This window comes from Myxine glutinosa, chromosome 1 (assembly GCF_964187855.1).
Source record: "Myxine glutinosa chromosome 1, kmMyxGlut1.1, whole genome shotgun sequence".
Taxonomy (NCBI): Eukaryota; Metazoa; Chordata; class Myxini; order Myxiniformes; family Myxinidae; genus Myxine; species Myxine glutinosa.
The window spans coordinates 347,404,310-347,426,317 of NC_136261.1; the positions used below are offsets into that span (position 1 = coordinate 347,404,310).

The following is a 22,008-nucleotide window of genomic DNA, read 5'->3' on the forward strand; positions in this document are numbered from 1 at the left end:
GCACTCGTAAGTCGAGGTTCCACTGTATATATATTTTGTTCCGGATCTCGGAGTACGGCACTCCCGTTAGCAAGGGGGGGGGGGGGGGGGAAGGGGTAATCCCCTTGTCTTGTCAAGCTGGCCGTCTCCGGTCCTGGAACTATCCCGCTCCTTTGCGGGATGAGATTGGCCAGGGTGATTGGTCAACGGGTTCCCAAATACCTTCACCAATCTCTCCGCAAAGCAGGGAGATGAGTCCCTGCTCGAACCGCGGATGTGATGGTAATTGCTGAGCGGTTTAGCAATCCGCGATCCGAGCCGTTAACAAAAGGACTAAACCCGATTAAAAGCGGTTGGCCAAATCGTGCCACAGGTACTCAAATGGAGACAGGACAAAAGCGATCGGGTGAGAATGAATCAAAAAGAGTAAAGGAAGAACACAGGTTTATTAATTATGTACACTAAATGAAGAGGAAACGAAAGGCAAAGAATATACAGAAGAAGAAGAAGCAGGACACAGGGCAGCCTTATCCAGTCTTACTTAGCAAACGCCCCAGACAGAACGAACACACTTACACTCAAAGGGATGGAATGGCAGGAAAGGCAGGAATGGCAGGAAAGGAGGAGAAGGTCCAAGCAGATGGCACAGGTGTCGAGGTCCGCTCCAGGTCGCGCTCCGGTCCACGCTCCGGGCTTGAGCAAAAACCCGGCGGCAGCTGCGCATATGGTTTGCACGCGGTCGGACAATGCAATATATTTCTCGGGGAAACTGGCCTCCTGCTTATGTAATAGGTCGACACCGTGCTTCTCTCCTCTTTCTCGAACCTCTGGTGTCGCCGTCGTGCTCATCTCGTGAAGCAGTCCCTCTCGGCCGCTTTTATTACGCGTTGTTAGATCAAGCTGCCGGCTCCCAGGACACGCCCAATGGTGAGCTTGCCCCGGACCTGGTTGGCTCCAAGAGCTTACCGGTCCCGCCCCTCGGCGAGACGTTGACAGGGCCACGCCTTGTTCTTGGCGCCCAACTTACTCCTCCCCCTTTTTCCTCCAGAGGACCGAGCGCGTGATGGCGTTTGCATGGGTCATAGAAAAGCACTCTTACTGCCATTGAAGAGATTGGGGCCTATTCTTATTTGATTGATGCAACGTAGATTCAAACTATTGGGAACACAGCCTTAATTACACACATACTAATGAGATATCTATAGAGATCCTAAGGTGTGCTACGTGTTGCTCGTGGACTAGCTATGGGTGCGATCTTTAACGTTAGACAAATGGTGGGTATTTACATGGGATTATTTATAAGGGAACATTTACAAAAATTTACCAAGTGGAGGGTTCTAAAAACCGCAACAATATATATATTGTTACGGAACCCAACGTCGGCCTCGGATCCCTTCTCAAGCGGGGATTAGTCCCCTCGTTTGTGACTGACCGACGTGGTCCCTGAAGCTGCACAAGCTCCCTCCAGAGGCAGGTGAGCAGCTTCGTTCGCGACCGCGGATAAGATGTTTTTTTTTTTTTGTTTGTTTTTTGTATACAAGATCGAGGCTCGTGAAAGAGCGAACATTAATCACACAGAAAGACAAACCGACACATAAAACATATAACATAGGGAGCGGTAGACAAGATGGGGAGAGAGGGGGAAGGACACAAACACAACATTTGAGAGCAGGGACCGAGAGACATGGAGACATCGAGAGATCTGAGAGAGGGCGAGGGCTTTGGGGGGGGGGGGCATGGGAAGGGGGCGGTGGGAGAGGTATAAAACATATGGACACTGCCAGGACTTCCAGGAAAGAAGTTGGAATTTCAAACAAGGTGGATCTGGGGTGAATTCGCGGGGGTAGAAAAGATCAAGGTTTTGGATGGGGGAAGATAAGAGATGGTGGTGAACAGCTGTTTTAAAGACCTGGAGGGAGGAGTGGGATTGAAGGGAGTGAGGGAGTTTGTTCCAGAGGCGGGAGAAAAGAGGAATGAAAGAGTGAAGGTGAGCAGAGAGCCGAGATTTCGGCAGTTTAACCATCAGAGGGTTGCTGGCAGATCTTGTGCGACCTGTAGGAATATTTGGGGGACAGAGCACAGAGAGAGCTGGGGGTGCAAGGCCGGAGAGGAGTCGGTAGAAGACAGAAAGACCACCTACCTGCCTGCGGTGAGTGAGTGAAAGGCCCTCAGAGATAGCTTCATCGCGGGAGATTCCAATAATTCTGAAAGCTTTGGTTTCAACAGCGTGAAGCCGAGCTAGGTGTGAGGCAGGAGCACCGGCCCATAGGGGAGAACAGTATTCCATTGAGCTGCGGATGAAAGCCTTGTATGTGGTGAGGAGCTCAGGTGTGCCGAGGAAGGACTTCGCACGACGGAGGATGCCCAGTCGGCGACTGACTTTGGAGGCCAGCTTGGAAATGTGGTTTTCCCAAGAAAGATCATGGCAGATAGTGAGACCCAAAATCTTGAGCGACAGAACTTCTTGGAGAGGATTGTTGAGAAAGTAGATGGGAGGGTTGTCCAGTCGATCTTTTCGGAGAGACATAGTAAGAGTGTGAGATTTGTCAGGATTGAAAGACATGTTCCACTTGTTTGACCAGTCTGTGATTTTGTCCAGGTCTTCAGAGAGTGAGGAGGCAGCAGACTGCCGATCTGAGGGAAGAGGAATGGAGTGGCAGAGAGTGGAGTCATCAGCAAAGAGATAGAGAGGATTTTCGAGAGAGTCAGAGAGATCATTGATGAAGACCAGAAAAAGCACGGGGCCCAGAACACTGCCTTGGGGAACTCCAGCCTGAACAGGAAGAGGAGATGAGAGAAACCCATTCAGGGCCACACGTTGACGACGACTAGAGAGGAAGTCCGCCAGCCATGCATGGAGATTTCCATGGATACCAAAGGAGGAGAGTTTGGTGAGCAGAGCGGGGTGCCAGACCGTGTCGAAGGCACGTGATATGTCGAGGGAGACAGCTCTAATTTCCTGTTTGGCATTGAGGACCTCCATCCATTGTTGAGACAGCAGAAGCAGCATGTCCAGAGTAGAGTGACCTGGTCTGAAACCAAATTGATGATCAGAGATCAAGCCATTGGAGAAGAGGAAAGATTTCATATCCGAAGCAATGATGGATTCCATGACTTTGCTGATAATTGGGAGAAGGCTGATTGGTCTGTAGTTGCTAGGATATGTTTTTGCATGTTTGCAGGGGATGTTAATTTGCCGAGCAGATGGCAGCTGTGGCACGAACTGTTAACAAAGACTAACCCGATCCTGAACGTTGGCCAAATCGTGCCACAGGTATTCAATGGGGAAAAGACAAAGACGACGGATGTGAAGAAGAAGAAGACGAAGGCAAAAGGTTGGAAATACGACTATTATTTATTATTACTATTTACACAATGAAAGAAACCAAGGAAGAAGGAAGGATAATAAAATAATGTAGAAAGGGGGACAGACCAGAAGGACACAGTGCAATTTCTAGCTTATACAGACTTACTTATAACCCAGGACAGAACACACAAAACAAACTCACGTACACAAAAGGATGGAATGGCAGCAATGGTTTGAAGGGATGAGCAGGTGGAATCACAGGGCACAGCGAGCAGGTCCACACCGGGCGGGAAGCGAGGAGCCGGCAGCTCCTTGTATTCGGCTTTACACCGCACACCGGCAGGGTCACTCGCTGCCCCGTTAGGGCGTCACGCTGCTGGTTGAAACGGGGCTGGTTGAAGCGGCTCTCTGCAGAAATCAGCTGGGTCACGCATCTGCCATATCTCTGACGCAACTCGCTTAACAAAGGCTTCCGCGAGCGCTTATATCCCCCTCGGGCGATCAAGCCGCCGGCCTCCAGGACACGCCCATCGGTGAGGTCGCCTCGGCCCTGATTGGTCGCGAGGGCTCACTGATCCCGCCCTTAGAGGAGGCGTTGGCAAGGCCACGCCTTGTTCCCAACGCTGGGCCGACTCCTCCCACCTTCGGCTCCGAGATGACCTCGTGGCTAATGGAGTCTTGCAGCGAAAACAACAACCCACAGCTGCAGCAGAATTCAGCGAACCGCTCAATGCAGTTGGCAATTGAGGAAAGGGGAATCCAATGGAGGTTCTGGGGAAATTGAAAGGGGATACTACCTTGTCTGGATTCGGTGCAATGGAGTGTCAATTAATGGAAGACACAGCCTTAATCTAATACACACAATAAGGAGATAACTACTGAACAGGGAGATCTATGATTTGGCTACGTGATTGTATATGACCTAACTAAGGGACGCCCTTTGACCTTTATACACAGAATGGAGGCAGGAGGGTGGTCTTTACAATTCATTACACAATAAAAAAACACAATTCTCATATCCACAACAATACATATATATATATATATATATATATATATATATATATATATATATATATATATATATATATATATATATATACATATTGTTGTGGTTTTGAGAACCCCTCACTTGTAAATTCTTGTAAATAATAACTCTTGTAAATATCCCAGCATTTAATAAGGTCGCACCCATAGTTAGTCCATATGCAACACGTAGGACACCATAGGACTTTCAGTTATTTCCTTATTATGTGTCTAGTTAAGGCTGTGTTCCCAATAGTTGCATCTGCGTTGCATTAATTAAATAAGATAGGCCCCATTCCGTCCATTTTGCCAGTCTCTCTCTCCAAAATTGGGTTACGCGCCTCTGCTCGCTCAGCAGCATTCGCTGCCTCGCTCCAAACGCCATTACGCACGCGGTCAAGCTTGGAGAAGAAGGGGGCGGAGCGCCAAGAACGAGGCATGGCCCTGTCAACGAGCCGACAAGGGCGGAGCCGGTGAGCCCTCGCTATCCAACCAGGGCTGAGGTGAGCTCACTGGTGGGCGTGTCTCTATGAAGCACGCATTGATTTCAAAGCGCGTTATATAAGCGCAAGCGCGAGGACTGCTTTCAGGACTGCACGGGGAGAGCCCGAATATCAAGGACTGCGTGGGGAGAGCTCGAATATCACGAACTGCGCAGGGGACCGTTGCTATTGAGAGAACAGCGTGGAGACGGCAGATGATAAGAACACTGTGCAGATTATCGCTTGGAACCATCGTGTGATACGAACTGCCGTTTGATACGGACCGTGATCGATCAGGAGAGAGAGAGCGTTTGGCACGCTAGACGTATGCAGCAGTCCAGCCCCTCGCATCTGTAAGGTCCGGTCGTGCGCCAATGACACGCGAAGCTGCCTGCCGTTCTTCGCCCGCGGACCCGGAGCCTGGACGGATCCCATCGCCTGGAACCATCTGCCTGGACCTTCCCCCCCTACCAGCTGCCATCCCGTGTGAGTCTGTCTGTTTGTCCTGGGGTTGTAAGTAAGACTGTTTAGATAAGCTTGCCCTGTGTCCTTTTGCTCTTGTATATTCCTTTCATTTCTTCTTTGGGTTTTTGTATATAATTAATAAACCCACTCTTTGTTCTTCTCATTTTCTGGGTTTCCTCTTATTCAATCGTTTGCGTCCTTTCTTTCAATTGAGTACCTGTGGCACGATAGTAACCCCTCAGGATCGGGTTTAGTGTTTGTTATCGGCCCGAGTCGCGGCTCGCTTCGCTCAGCATATCCATTAACGCTGTGGCTCGGGTTGGAGTTATCTCCTCGCTTATGGCCGGTGTTAGTACTTAGGTAATAAGACTAATTGGGCTTACAACCCTACTTACCACCGACCGGAAGTGATGTCATAGCTTCCAGGATTGGGGGACGGCCAGCTTAAAAGACAAGGGGATGAAACCCCCCATTGATAAGGGGAGTGCCGACCACCGAATCCGCAACAATTGGTGTCTGGGAGTGGAATTTGAAGCCCGAACCAAATTTTAATATATCTGAAAAATTTGGTCAAAATTTCGAGCGGCCAAAATTTTATTATAACATCTAAATTTTACATTGTGTCATGGATAATCAGGGCGATCGGATGCCGGTGGGGGAAATGAAGTGGTAGAGGAAGGGGTAGAATTAATCCAGGACCCCAGGGAAGAAGTGGGAGTAATGGAGGAGGAAAGCGAAGAAGGTGCGGTAGTGAGGGTTGCAGGCGCACAAAATGGCGGCGCCCCGCACATGGCCGCGGCAGCCGAGCCCGCGGTGCCAAAGGACTGGGGCCTATTTATGGTACAGATGAGGGCCTTTATGGTCAAGTCGGGTGAAGACATGAAAATAGAGGGGGACAAATCAAGGGCGGAAATGAGAGAAATGAGAGACGGGTTAAGTAATTTGGAAAACAGAATGGGGGAGTAATTGGGAAGCCAAATTGGGGGGTTAGAAAGCAAATTTGGGGGATTAGAGAACCAAATTTGGGGGGTTAGAAGGTAAATTGGGAGGATTAGAGGGCAAATTAGGGGACCAATTGGAGGACATAAATGGCCAAGCCCGGGGAGTAAGTGAGGGACTGGCGAGGGGGCAAGCCAGATATGAAACAAGGGAATGTGAGAGGGAGGTTAACCGCAGGTTGAGCGAGGAGGTCGCATTTGTACGCGACGCGGTAGCGTGACTCGAGGAGCGTGGGTTGAGCGAGGCTGAGCAAGGCATGGTCACGTGGACGGGTGTAGAAATCACGGCCCGGGGTATGGGAAAGCCTACGACCGCTGAAGTAGAAAAGAAAATTTTATTTGCGCCAGCGGTCGTCGAGGGAAAAGAAAATAAAGAAAAAGAATTAATTCAAATTGGAAAAGAAATTGAACCAATAGTGGAAATTGGAAAGACGCCGGACTTAGAAAAGCACTCGCGGGAGGAAGAAATGGATTGCACGCAAAGTCTGTATTCGCATTGTGATGCCGTGCTTGACCCGAATAAAGATTTGCAGGTGGTGGAGCGAGGAAGAAGAAGCACCAAGGTGAGTCGGGCTGTATATGGCGCGAAAAGATTTTGCGGGAAAGTGTTTGGCGCAAAAAATTTTTTCGCGCGCTTGGGATTCCATCGTAACCCGGGCGTTTGTGGGAGGTCCGTGGTGCGCTGTGTGAGTAGAAATGGCGCGCGTGTGCGAATGGCGCCGGAGCACGAGTGTGTTGTCGAGAGTGAGGGAGAATGCACGATGGAGTGTAGGTGTGAGAGTGAGAGTGACACGGAGAGTGAGTTGGTTGTGGTGAGTGTGCGAGAATGCACACCTGAGTTGGTTGTGGAGTGCGTGATTGGGTGTGCGACAGGGGATTGCACACCCGTGGGTAGGTGTGGGCTGAGCAGGTGTGCAAGAGAGTGCACACCCGTGAGTGTTACGGAGTACGTAATGGGGGAGAGGTGTGCAACCGAGGAGTGGTGTGTAACAGAGAGTGCGGTGATAGAGTGCAGGGAAGGTATGGGTTGTATGAGAGGCGTTGGAGCGCCGAGATGTATGAGTAAAGAAAGGAACGCATGGTGTGAGCATGCAAGTGGAGCATCGACGTTAACTGGGACAGCAGTTAGGCCGATGTTTAGCCGACGCGAGCTCTCGGTCCGTGAGGGCTTTGTGTGCTGCGGGGACCGGCGGAGGTCATAGCCGCGGCGGTTTCTCAAGAACCGCCATGCGCGATCCGCGCCGGGCTCCGCCCTGCACGGTCGATTCCGCGCTTTGCCAGGCAAGGCGACCGGCCCAATTAGAGGGGAGGTAGGAGGGGTCGGAGCAGTGCCCCCTTGTGGTGGCGGCGCTCCGGCCAGGCAAGGCTGGGCAATCGTGCTTGGGAGCGCAAAGCCTTGCACCGAGATGGTGCCTGGAGTCTTGGCCCGACAAAACCTCCTCCCCAGAATCGATGCCGGATGGACCCAACCTACAGTAGACCCACCATCTGCACAGATAGCCGGCTTTTCGAAGTGGAGCTATGGAAATGTATTTCCCCGCACCGAGGCTCGTAGTGTAGTGGACTGATGGTAGTAGTGATAGTGATGGATGGTAGTTTTACCATTCACCTCACCTGTTTGGGCACATGAGCTATAGTTTTATGGGGTGTGGCGGTGAAAACCTAGCCAGGGAGGACTTGGATAATGTATAGGGACCTAGAAATGACTTTAGGTGACTCGAGATTTAAGTAGTGACATTGTACCTGTAGTGGGGACGTAGAGTAGATTAGATGGTTGATAATGACGAAGGATGTGCATAGTTTAATGGGATGACAGGGAAGCACTAATCTTAGAAGGGCAATAGTTAGCCAGATGATGCAGTGTGTTTGTAGTGAGGGTGATGAAATGAGGAATTGCGAATGTAAGTTCCCGGTAGTGCTGGTGATGAAATGAGGCAATGGTTTGGAGAAGTGGAAAGTGTATTGAGCAGAGTATTGAGAATGGGTGTGATTGTGCATTGAGTGATTGACTTGCATGGCATGCAAGTGGAAAATGGTTGTGTGGAATGGATGGTGTGGAGTGAGTATTGTGGAATATGTGGAGTGGAGTGTATGGTGCGAAGGAGTGGATGGGGAAAGGATGGACCCCTTCACGAGTACCCGGGGAGGGTAGTTTAAAAGTAGGTAGAGGGGGTAGGTAAATTGTGGTTGGATATTGACATCTGTGGTGCGGAAGTAGCAGAGTACTGCTTGAATGGGTGCATGAGTGAAGTGGAATGGCTGGGCGTGTGGCCTGTTAGTGAGAATGGTTGGTTGGGCACTCCGCCACTGTTAGTCTGTCGGCCAGTTGAGGCCGCAGGTAGGCTCTGGGAGCCAGTTTGAGTTCAATGGGGCCCGAGGATCCAGAGGAAGGACCTGGGTAGCCCAGTGCCAGAGAGGGCACTGAGGGGGTAAGCGCCAGGGAGGGCCTTCCCCAGGTAAGTTAGAGTGAAGGAGCAGGTAAGCTCGGGTGGTGACATTCAGTGGCGGAGGTGTGCAGGTGAGCGGACCTGCTGGTGAGCCACATGATCCAGCCCTGAAATTGTGCAAGGGCACAGAAGGAAGAATCGAGGGAGTGAGACCCCAAATTGGAGTGCACCACAGATTGGTCAATGGGAATTGGTTTTAGAACCACATAGTGTAATGATGGCCAATGGATTGGCAGGGCAAGACCCCGGGTAGTGTAAACTGAGTTAATGTCATTTAGAGGCATAGATAGGAGAAAGTCTCTTCGCACCATCCGCATCCACTCACCTGGGTGACAGAGCTCCACACCACATTTTTGTTCAGACATTTGGGAATGAAAGACGCATCTCGACGTGGGGGAGACATTGTTTAATATTCCATCCGTTCCTTCTTGGGAGGGATTGGGGACGAATTTGGCATTAGAGGGAATGAAAGACAAGACGATAGCGACGAATTGTAAAGTGTGTAAATAACGGGCTTTCTCCGCTCGCTCTCCAGCGCCCTTCACCTTGCATTGCCTTGTTTTTAATGTGTACCCTTGCGCTCTTGCCGCTGCTTTGCTTGTCCTCCTTCCCCCGATCATGGACTTGTTTTTTTTGGGCCCAGGGGAGTGCGCAGGTGACTGCAGTTGTGTGCCTGCACCTTCGCTGCCTCCAGCCTGCACTGATGCACCATATGGACCACACATTCTGTGGCATGGCACCCCTCATGGACCACATGTACTGTAGCCTGGCGTCTCTGCTGGGACCGGCCACTGTGGCCATTGGTATCTGGATGCGGACCACTGTTCTCAAAGTGGCCTCCATGCCCGGCAGTGGACCACCTGAGTTGGCCCTGCTGGCCATACAAATAATAAAAAGCGGATGCGGTGTGTGCCCTTTTATTCTTAAATAACATCAAGTATGAAGATCATCGACAACCAGAACCAGCGGCTCAGCAGAGCAGAGAAGAAGAAGACACCATTTTATTATTTTAAAATGTGTGTTTTGTGCATTTTTTTTCATGATGGTGCTTTTTGGTGCTTTTGGTGCATTTTGTGATTTGGGTGCATATGGTATTATGGTATGGTGCATCGGTGCAGTGCATGGCAATATTTTTCCTCTTTTCAAAAGTTCTGCTTTTCCCACAAAAGACAGCTCCTGGGTGTAGTTGTAAATAATCAAAATAGTAGTGTGTTTGTAAATAATGCTCCCCACCGGCTAAATGTGTAGTTTTCAAAATAATTCCGCAATTCGGTTAGTCTGTGGGCATGAGTCTGATAGGTACAATGCAACGCAGTAGGCGGGACATATTTAGTGTTAAAACTGTCGCACTCAGGGTGAGGTTAAAAGTAGAGGGTAACCACACCTAAGTGCCACACTAAGTTAAAGTTGTTTCAGCCCGGGATGGGCCTGGAGGAAAGGAGAGTGCAGTGTTGTGGTTTTGAGAACCCCTCATTTGTAAATACTTGTAAATAATAACTCTTGTAAATATCCCAGCATTTAATAAGGTTGCACCCATAGTTAGTCCATATGCAACACGTAGGACACCATAGGACTTTCAGTTATTTCCTTAGTATGTGTCTAGTTAAGGCTGTGTTCCCAATAGTTGCATCTGCGTTGCATTAATTAAATAAGATAGGCCCCATTCCGTCCATTTTGCCAGTCTCTCTCTCCAAATTGGGTTACGCGCCTCTGCTCGCCCAGCAGCGTTCGCTACCTTGCTCCAAACGCCATTACGCACGCGGTGAAGCTTGGAGAAGAAGGGGGCGGAGCGCCAAGAACGAGGCATGGCCCTGTCAACGAGTCGTCAAGGGCGGAGCCGGTGAGCCCTCGCTATCCAACCAGGGCTGAGGTAAGCTCACTGGTGGGCGTGTCTCTATGAAGCGCGCATTGATTTCAAAGCGCGTTATATAAGCACAAGCGCGAGGACTGCTTTCAGGACTGCGCGGGGAGAGCTCGAATATCAAGGACTGTGTGGGGAGAGCTCGAATATCAAGGACTGCGCGGGGAGAGCTCGAATATCACGAACTGCGCAGGGGACCATTGCTATTGAGAGAACAGCGCGGAGACGGCGGATGATAAGAACACTGCGCAGAGGATCGCTTGAAACCATCGTGTGATACGAACTGCCGTTTGATATGGACTGTGATTGATCAGGAGAGAGAGAGCGTTTGGCACGCTAGACGTATGCAGCAGTCCACCCCCTCGCATATGTAAGGTCCGGTTGTGCGCCAACGACACGCGAAGCTGCCTGCCATTCTTCGCCCACGGACCCGGAGCCTGGACGGATCACATCGCCTGGAACCATCTGCCTGGACCTCCTCCCCCCCCCCCCCCCTTGGCCTGTCTCTTTGTCATCTCCGGGCCTGTCTCACTCTGCTGGGTTCACCGAGCACTTGTGCTCCACTCTTGAGGCCTGGATTGTTGATCTAGCACGTATGCTCCTCTCTTGGTCTGGGTCACTCTGCCGTGCTGACTATCGACCTCACTCTGCCTGTCCGTGCTGGGATCGTCATTACCTGTTCGCGCTGCTCAGTGGCGACAACGGGACGGGGGCATGGCGAGGAGAGGCATCCGGAGCATTATAGCCTTTGTGTAATCAGGTTTCCTAAGTTCGTTCGTTCATTCGTTCCCCTCCCCTCCCCTATGAAAGTGTGCTGTGCCCATGTGGTGTTTATTTGTAGTGATCGGAATAAGGGGTAGAATAAGCCATGTTCCTGCTTCTCGTCCATTTGTCTTTCCTATTGAATAATTACACTGTAAATATTTGTAAATAAATCAAAACGTTGAAACGTTTCCTTTCTCTCTGTCCGTGAAAGTATTTTCCTCCACTGATCCGCCATTGCTCGCACCCAGGTTAACAATCGCCGTAATGACATTAGCATTACCCCGGCGGTTACCAACTGTTTTCGCTCGGCCATCTAAATTGGTGTACCGCCGGAGGGTATGGTGCATTCCCCGATTGGGACCGTCGCGTGGTACAGGTAAGCTATCGCGCGACGGACCATTCTGCATTCGTAGTTGCTGATTCGCAACCTGCTAAGTACGAAGTTATACGTGCGTGGTAGCCGCAGGTCCGGTAAGTTCGGGAGGGAACAAGGTAAACCCCCTCATCGTAAACCCAAACCCCAGGCCGTAACATATATATATATATATATATATATATATATATATATATATATATATACATACACACATAATACAAATGCCTCGGTGATGTCTCTGTACCTGCCACACTGTTCTCCCCCTAACTCCTTCTCACCACAATCCTGCTTCCCCAGTGAAGTTCGGTCGATAAACTGATGGATCGAATTACTGTGGTGTTGATATAGTACAGGAATGATGAGCCAAATGGCCCCCACCTCTGTCCAACTTCCTGGTAATGCCCAGGTTCTATGCAGTATCTCCAGCCGCAGCAATTTGTGTTTCAAGAAAACATTCACTGCATTTTCAGTAAGCCTCAGGCCACGGGCTCGACTTGTGTGCCTGGGTGGCTTTAATCGTATTTCAAGCTGGTTAGTCAAGCCCATGATCTGTGGTGTGCTGCAATGATTAATCGGTCCGATTAGTGTGCCAAGTCGGACTTGGCCACAGTTTGACTAAGTGGTCCAATATTGCATTACCATAACATTTTTATATCTAATTTAACCATAAATAGATTTTATTCCTTGAATGTGGATTATGCCCACGTTAGACGATCGCATTTCTGTGGGTGTTTAGTTTGTTCGTATCTAGATCTACTGTGATTTATACGGTTCGTTCTCGGGTATCACGCATACAGCTTTGGGCAGCAATGAAATAGGGTTATAAAGTTTACATTGAAAAACATTTGCTAAATTCTAAAAAAAAATACATTGTTTAATCATATCAAAGATTTTTTTTATCTTAAGAAATGTCACACTCATTTTCAGAAGTCAGATGTCAGAATGTCAATGTCAGAAAATGTGAGAAGGGTGACCCCTTCTTGTGTAAAGGGGTCACCTCGACAAAAATTAATTGAAAAGCAATGTCCTAATGAACCTTTCCTGGTTCCAAAATCCATGGCGTGCTGCACTTGTTCTCAGATCTACTGTAATCTATATTCACCAGCGAGGCTCTGCACCTTTCAATGCTCTGTTTTGTTTTAAATTGCATTTCCTAGACTAGATCATAAGTAGTAATAGCTACGGGATCGTGATCTCCTAGTGTTGTGGCCACGGAACCCGTGCAGACATTGCATTTGGTGTCTTGTTGCAAAATCAAATCATTGGCCCATATATGCATTGTCCTGTTTTAAGAAATTCTGTAACACATTCTTGTAAGCCACAACTCAACATACTCGATTTTTTGGTTTCCTCATTCTTCTGCTTTTGGTTTGTTTCACCACAAGTTAGGAGTAAGGGGACAATAAAGCGATGGGATCGATATGATGCTTGTGGGGGTGGATGATGGGGGAAGGTATTAAGTGTTAAAAATGCTTGTAGTGATACACATTTACATTTGAGTCGTCATAAACAAGGCCTTTCTGGGATCCAATCATTACCTCCGCCACCGAATGTGGATGGAGGTTATGTTTTCACCCCTGTCTGTCTGTTTGTTTGTCTGGCTGTCTGTGAACAAGATATCTCAAAAAGTTGTGGATGGATTTTGACGAAATTTAGCAGATCCTGAGCCGGATCCTGATCCGGCTACTAGAATTTTAAAAGTGATTCTTCACCTTTGGGAGATAGGACATATCAAAAAGTTGTGGACGGATTCGGACGAAACTTCGTGGACAGGTTGTGTGTTTGACAAGGACGAATCAATTCGATTTTGGTGAAGATCTGAATATGGATTCGGATGTGAGAATTATTTAATTTTTGAAGTGATTCTTCACCTCTGAATGATCGGGCTAAAACCGATACATATCACGATATCTCAAAGGGTTATGGGCGGATTCGAACGAAACTTGGTGGACCGATTGGGTATGCCACCAGACAGAATCGATTCGATTTTGGTGAAGATCTGAATATGGATTCAGATGTGAGAATTATTTAATTTCTGAAGTGATTCTTCACCATTGAGAGATCGAGTGAAAAGCGACATTTTACATGATATTTTAAAAAGTTATGGACGAGTTATGACTAAACTTGGTGGATGAGTTGGTTAGGTGACAAGAACAAGCTGATTAGATTTTGGTTTAGTTCCGAATCCAGATCAGGCCTATCAGTGGGATAGAAACCATAAACTGTTCAGCCTGGCGGAGGTTTGCACTCTACCGAGTGCCGTTCTACTTATGACTGTAGTTTGCCCATTTTAACAAACTCAACATAAAAAAGTGCTCCAACTACGCCTAAAATACAGGATCAGTCATGGAATCAAAGGTCTCCAATAGGTCCTCAAACATTTGCAATCATTTAATGGAAGACATTCTAATTTTGCAGACATTCTCAGAAAGTGTACATTCTCAGAAAGTTTCTCAGAAAGTGCGCGGACATTCTCTCGTTCTACAAGAACCACATTGTCAATCAATGACGTTCAACCGATTTGTTTTGCACAAATGGACAGTGGATTTGAAAAAAAATATTTCAACATAAGCAAAACTGTAAACACTGTACATATGCAGCTTGAACATTGCCCCTCTTTGCGTACAAAACAGCATGCTTTCTGTCTGTTAAAGGTTTGTCCGCAGCAGGTGGATATCCACCTGAGTTTGTTCGGGAAGGACATCGAGCTGCATCTCAAGAAAAATGAGTGAGTAGACATACGTCATGCAAACAATGTGTAAATGTTACCCTGCTAGATTGGAGCAGACATAGGTCTGCATTTTGTTTATATTTGATGGAGGCCATACAGGCCTGCTCAAAGCCATCAGGGGACTTTTGTATTTGTATTTCCGGTTGCAGGCAGCTGTGGTCAATTAATTTAGGGTTTTTGTTAAGTATCTAAGGTATCTAAGGCTCGTAGTTGAGCTGCCACTCACACACATATCCCTCCCACATGGACATACAGACAAATACATGAGACACAACACAGGACTGTTAGATGAGACAAACAGCCGGAAGTGCCGTCACTTCCTGGGGCACTCTGGGTATCAGCGACGCCACAACAATGGCGCCGCCTTTCTCACCACACTCAGCGGGGCACTTCCTAAGGAGGAAATTCCTCCTCTCCGTGAATGCCAACCTATGGGGACTGGCTGTGCTTCTATCCTTTTAAATGCTGAAGTCAAACAAGGAAGCAACACATACCATTTTAAGTCTTTGTCATGACTGGCCAGGGTTTAAGTCGCTGACCTCCCAGATTCAACCATGACACCACCAAATCTGCTCGTAATAACATTGCATTTGCTCATGAATCACGTGTGGCCAAAATTGAATGTTGAGATAACCTGAGTGGTGTGCATGAAGCAAATTTTCAGCCTTCTATTTCCTGATTGGAAATGGGAGTCACAGCTTGTACGGTCAAATACAGACTTGTACGGTGCAATGTTTCAAAGATGTTTCATTCGGTGTGCCAGAAACGGGATGACATTATATCTATTGTATTTCAGTTAGAAATAGCACTGTGTATATATATATATGTGTGTATATATATATGTGTGTGTATATATGTGTGTGTGTGTGTGTATTATATATATATATACGCACACACACACAAATTGAACCCCCTAACTTGACTGGGAAGCAAGGCACAGATTGAGTCTCACCCCAGCAATTGCTGCACAACCTGTTAGCAACAAGTGTCTCCTGCCACACCGACACATTGTCTCTGCACTGCTCATCAAAAGTTAGGAGTTTTGCAGTCAGGAATATTACATTAAACCAAAGAAGCACACTGACTCTATGACATGACGCTGACGTCATGTGCATAAATTAAACCAACACATCACCTCCAGACGAGGAGGCAACCGTGTGATACTCAAGTCTTTGCAGACTGAGATTAAAGCTCTATGGTCACAAATAGACAAAGGTAGAAATGTCGATCTAGATTTCGCCCTCATTATGGGCTCATCAGGACAACATACTGCAAATTGTTTATTTGTGACCAACCTAAGCCACCAATAAACACAGATTGATGTAATAATAAACACATAGATTGGTGTTATTTATGCACATGACGTCAGCGTCATGTCATAGGGTCAATGTGCTTCTTTAGTTAAAAAAAAAAATTAAAAAAATGTATATATATATATATGAGGGGCAGTCAATAATTAACCTTTCAATATTTTTCACAACTTGTTTATCGCATGCACGTGTGTAACAACTGTGTTATTTTTCAACATAATCTCCATTGCGTTCAATGCATTTTTTCCAGTGCTTTACTAAGGCCTGGATTCCTGTCGGAAAAAAAATATTTTGGATGCTTGTGTCACCATTCGTGCACCTCCTCTTGGACCTCTTCATTGGGTCGGAAAGTGGTTCCACCAAGCACCTCTTTAAGTGGCCCAAAGATGTGGTAATCCGAAAGGACGAGGTCTGACGAGTAGGGTGGATGAGGAAGACACTCAAAATGCAGGCAGTTCCTCGATTGTTGCAGCTGTAGTGCGGGCAGTGTGGGACCGAGCATTGTCATGCTGCAGAAAAACACCGGTAGTGAGTAGTCCATGACGTTTTGATCTGATTGCTAATTTCTGATTTTTTCTTTTTAAGGAGGTTGCAGTATGATGCACTGGTGACTGTGGTCCCTCTGGTCATGTAATGCTCTACAAGTGGGCCTCAGCTATCCCAGAAGAGCATCAGCATCACTTTTCCAGTGGATGGCTGTGTGCGGAATTTTTTGTGCTTCGGTGAAGTTGAATGGTGCCACTCTTTGTTTGCTCTCTTCGTTTCTGGCTGAAAGTAGTGGACCCAGCTTTCATCCCCAGTCACTACACGCTGTAAGAAAGCGTCACCTTCTGTTTCGTAACGTCGCAGAATTTCTTCACATACGTCCACTCGCCGTTCTTTCAGTTCGGATGCGAGTTGTCGAGGCACCCACCTTGCAGACACTTTGCGGAACCCCAGCACGTTGTGAATGATATGGTGTGCTGAACCATGGCTAATGTTCAATTCGGAGACCACTTCATCCAGCGTAATGCGACGGTTTTCCCTTAGCACGCACTCAACTCCTGCAACCATTTCTGGTGTGTCGGCTGTGTGAGGCCGGCCCGAGCGAGCAGCGTCTGCCACACTGGCACTCCAGTTTTAAACTTCCTGTCCCAGTCGTACACCTGCTGCAGCGATAAACATGCGTCACCATATTGCATCTTCATTCTGCGATGGATTTCACTGGGATTCACACCTCACTTCCCAAGAAATGGATGACAGAATGTTGTTCCTCCCTGGTGCATGCCTCTAAAGGAGCCGCCATCTTGGAACTGCTCTACTGACGTCATACGCTCAATGTTGCCAGATCTAAAACAGGCAAAACAGACTCTTACCCATAGATATAACATACAGTATGTCGTCTACAACTACACACATTACATTCTCGAATTTATATCGCCATTTTAAGGTTACTTATTGACTGGCCCTCGTGTATATATACATATATGCAAAACTGCAGTTCATGGAAGAACGAGGTGACGGGGAGTAAAAAAAGTTATGTATTGACAGTGGAGCCACAGTTGGGCACATCAAGCAAGCGAGTGAATAAACAGGAATAGAGGAGACAGAGAGGAGGAGAGGAAACACAGTAACCTGTAAGTAAGAAGGTTGGGTTTGATAGAGTTAATGAGGATAGAAAATATTGCAAGTATGGTTGGGGGTGACATGAGATGGTAGTGCCCCGCCTGGTTGAAGTTCTGGAGTGAAGGGTGGGATTGAATTGACAGTCTCAGGAATGTGGTTCTACAAGCAGAGACAGAAGAATGGAGGTATGCTTGGATTTTGGAGGTTTAACCAGGAGGGGGTTACTGGACGAACACATGCATCCTGGAGGAGCTAGGGAGGGTCAGGGAGCTGAGAAAGCAGAGGGTTCTCGATGGGAAGCAGTGGGTGCCACTGACCTGTCTGCGATGTGAAAGCACCAGACCTTATGCTCCTGCCTCTATGCAGGAGATACCATTTTGTGCCTTTCGTTGTGCTTTCACGTACCGTCATTCATTTCACAACAAAATGAAAACTGCATGAGATGCGTACCTAAGAAGATCTGCAAAAAAGGTGAATTTCAAACTGGCTTAAAAGAACCAAACTGATTGTCATTGTAAAAAAATCATCCTGACTGCCGTATTAATGATCTTCAGGGAGGGATCCTTGTTGCTGGATATATATTGGACGAGGATTTAATAATGAATTCAGCACACTGGTTGCACCATTATTGGGGTGTGTTTATGCCACTGATGCTGTACCGCTGCACATTAGAGCAGGAAAGTGGAATTTTGCTAGGGGGATGGCAATAACTAGCCTATTCTTTTTTTATTACTGGAAAGGAAGTGGGAGAGAGGAAACACTGAAATCAGAAAATCAGAGGGTTGGGTTAGGAAACTTCTGTCGGTAATAAAGATCATGGGTCAGGATGGGAGATTACATGAGATGGCAGTGCGCTGCCTGCATGAAGCTCGAGAGAGTGGACAGCGCAGCCTCAGGAAGGCAGTTCATACATGTGAGGAGCGAGGATCAAAGTAATTGAGGTGTACAGTTTGGAAGTTTGTTGGAGTTCCCACCATTTGTTGATACACATGGTGAGATCTTTAACATCTACCAGCTAATACACACGGATGGGTCACCAGGTTAATGTCGAAGAAACAATGCGCTCATTCATGTAACATCCTGCCTGCAAAACACTAGTGTGACAGTTTATCGTCAGACCGAGAATTGATTAGACTTCCAAACGTGTATATAATTGATTAGAATTCCAAACTCAGTGTTGAGTGTGCTACACCCTCCTAACAGATGAATGCTTCCATACCTCTTCCGGTACACATTCAACATTATTCCACATGCCGTGCTGACTATTCACACCCTCATGGCACCTCGGGATGTTACTAAAATGTTACCTCCAAAAAGGCAGCGCTGCCCTGAATCCCCTTTACCAAAAAATAAAAACAAGAAAGAGCAATCAGAGATTGCAGACCCTCGCCAGGATGTGTTTTTAGTGGATTTTAAGGCTTTTGTGTTCAAACAAATATGGCGGCCGAACCACGACCGATGACGTCATCATTATTTTTTTTTCCTCCACCAATTTATCCCTAGATTATGCTCAAGAACTTTAATCTTGATCGGATGAAGTTTTGTACTTGTCGAATTATGACGTCATAATGGAGGCACCTATGACATCATCATTAACATATTTTATTCCCCATGGAGAGTTTTTTACAATGAGCCATGTCTCCATTTTTTCTATTACGCGCTTTCAGAGATATAGAGGTGCAAAGATTTTCGGTTTTTCCAATATGGCGGCCGAACCACGTGACCTATGACGTCATAATTCTCAATAAAAATTATACAGGTGGATTTTCAGCTATGGTGAAAATTTCCTGTCAATCGGACCAACGGCTGCAGAGAAATTCATATTTATTCTGTGCGGACAAACAAACAAACAAACAGACAGACAAAGGGACTCAAATGCAATACCCTCTCCTCTGGCGAGGGTAATAAAAACTCAAAATCTTGCATAAGATGGGATAAAAGACAAAATAGAGATATCTAACTTTGCATTTGAAGCTATTAGCACAGCTTTGGAGGATAAGAAACAACATGATATCAAAACCAAAGCCAGAACAAACAAAAAACTGTTTCAAGATAAAGAGTTCAAGATAATAACTGTTTCAAGATAATACAAGAGGGAGTTCAAGATAAAGAAATCAGGTGGAAGCAAGATTTGAGTTGAGATAGGTTGAGAGATTTGGAAAAAGAAATCCTTGTGAAGAAATCAATAAGGAGAGAGAGTGGGAAAAAGACGTATATCAAAATGACAGATTTGTGCTTTCAGAGATATAGAGGTGATTTGTTTTTTTTTGAATCTGAAATCTCTTTTCAGAGATTTGTTTTTTGTTATAATATCAGGGATCGCGGAGGAGTGAGGTGGCAGAGGGTAGGTACTGACAATGCGGAACACAGTGGGTCACAAGCAAACGAGAGAGAGAGAGAGAGACAGAGAGACAGAGAGACAGAGAGACAGAGACAGAGAGAGAGAGAGAGAGAGAGAGAGAGAGAGAGAGAGAGAGAGAGAGAGAGAGAGAGAGAGAGAGAGAGAAAAGAAAAAAGAAAAGAAAAAAAAAAGGGGGGGGGAGAGAGAAGGGGAAGAGACACAGTAAACCTGTAACTAAGAGGGTTAGGTTATCTTGGGTCAATGGGGGTAGAAAATATTTAGGGATGAAAAGAGGAGGTGCAGGTGGCAACATGAGGAGGTGCACTGCCTGCTCGAACTCTGGACGGCGGTTTGATATATGGGAGAAGCAAGGAACAAAAAAGTTGAGGTGTGCAGTCAGACTGGATTTTGAAAGTTTAATGAGGAAAGAGTTACAATATTGTTATTTGGAAATGGAGATTTTGCATCCTGCATCCTAAACTGCCTTAATTAATGCAGTAAATGAGCAAAAATAAAATGATCATGAGTTATATGTTAATTATATGATGTCTCAACTGTTTGCCAAGTCAACAAATACATCTCACTCATTCCCTGTAGATATTTGCTCGCTCACAACTACACCCTCAAGCTGCAAGAGGCTCATGGTTCAAGAGAGTTTGGCACAACATCAAGAGCGGTAGGTCTTAGGTGATCCCCTGCGAAGCTGGACTGTTTTATTTACAGTTTTGTTCCACTATAAAGAACTTTCAACATATTTCGTTATAACTAAACACTTTTGGAGGACAATTCCATTTTGATGAGCAAATTTCAACTTGATATAACGAAGTGATATTTTTCAAATCGTTAAAAAGAATTATATATGCACTAGAAACACCTGCTACTTACGGGAGCAGCAGGTTATGTTTTCACCCCTGTCTGTCTGTTTGTTACTTGGCAAAAAAAAAAAAATTTTTTTTGCAAGTATGTTCATCACTCCAGTTTGTGTGTTTGTGTGTTTGTTTGTTTGTTTGTCTGTCCGCTCACTTATACTTGCCTATAGGTCACAATTTTAAACCGATCTTCACGAAACTTCACCAAATGGTAGAGTTCGTGGTCCGACAAAATTCTATATATTTTGGGGTTCAAAAGGTCAAAAGGTCAACATAGGCCAAAGGTCAACCACTTTTTTCAAATTCCTAAAATCCTCAATTTTCATCCGATTGACTTGGAATTTGAATAGGATATACATATCGGCTAACTAAATTCAACCACCAACTATTTTTTGAGATCAACATAGGCCAAAAGGTCAACATAGGCCAAAGGTCAACAACAATTTCAAATTTCTAAAATCCTCAATTTTCATCCGATTCACTTGAAATTTGAATGGGATTTACATATCAGTTAACTGAATTCAACCAACAACTATTTTTGAGATCAGCATAGGCCAAAGGTCAACCACTTTTGAAAAGTGAAAATTATTTTCTTGAAAAAGAATTATCCCTTGTGTTGGCTTAGTGGTTAGGGTGCCGGCTTGGGATCCTAGGATCCTGGGTTCGAATCCCGGTCGATCGCTAAATTAACACCAGGGGGGTTGACTCAGCCTGTCATCCTTCCGAGGTCGGCAAATTGAGTACCAGCTTGCTGGGATGAATGATCATGGTGTGTACCCCGATTTAGAATAGGTACAACGTATCCCTGCGCATCATAAGAGGCGACCAAGGGTTGGCGTCAGGAAGGGCATCCGGCCATAAAAACATTGCCTCAAACAGGGAACCATGATTGTCATGGGGCCCGCAAGGCTAACCCCCGCTCTAGCGGGGAAAATGGCCTTAAAACGATCATTCATTCATTCATTCATTCATTCATTCATTCACTTGAAATTTGAATGGGATTTACATATCTGTTGATTGAATTCAACCAACAACGATTTTTGAGATCAGCATCGACCAAAAGGTCAAAATAGGCCAAAGGTCAACCACTTTTTTCGAATATTCCAAAAAAGCCTCAATTTTCATCTGATTGACTTGAAATTTGAATTGGATTTTCATGTCAGCTAACTGAATTCAACCACTAATTATTTTTGAGGTCAAAAGGATGCTCCACTGAGTGCCATGCTACTTTGTTATGTTTTGCCAAGTGTCACTCTATGAGTGATTTTTCATTTGTCTGTCTGTTTGTGAACAAGATATCTCAAAAAGTTGTGGATGGATAGGAACGAAATTAAAGCATTTTGGTGAAGATCCGGATCTGGCTATTTCAAGGTTTAAAGTTATTCTTCACCATTGGGAGATAGGGCTAAAACTGACATATAGCAGGATATCTCAAAATGTTATGGA

At 46.3% G+C, this 22,008-nt stretch overlaps 1 protein-coding gene across 1 annotated transcript in view; it reads left to right on the top strand.

Moving 5' to 3' along the window:
• Positions 1–22,008, top strand: part of LOC137418084 (disintegrin and metalloproteinase domain-containing protein 12-like) — a 108,561-nt gene that overhangs the window by 32,555 nt on the left and 53,998 nt on the right. The window contains exons 3-4 of the mRNA XM_078769882.1: positions 14,361–14,434; positions 20,291–20,369. Coding sequence (XP_078626008.1) covers positions 14,361–14,434; positions 20,291–20,369 — 153 coding nt within the window. The remainder of the gene's footprint in view (positions 1–14,360; positions 14,435–20,290; positions 20,370–22,008) is intronic.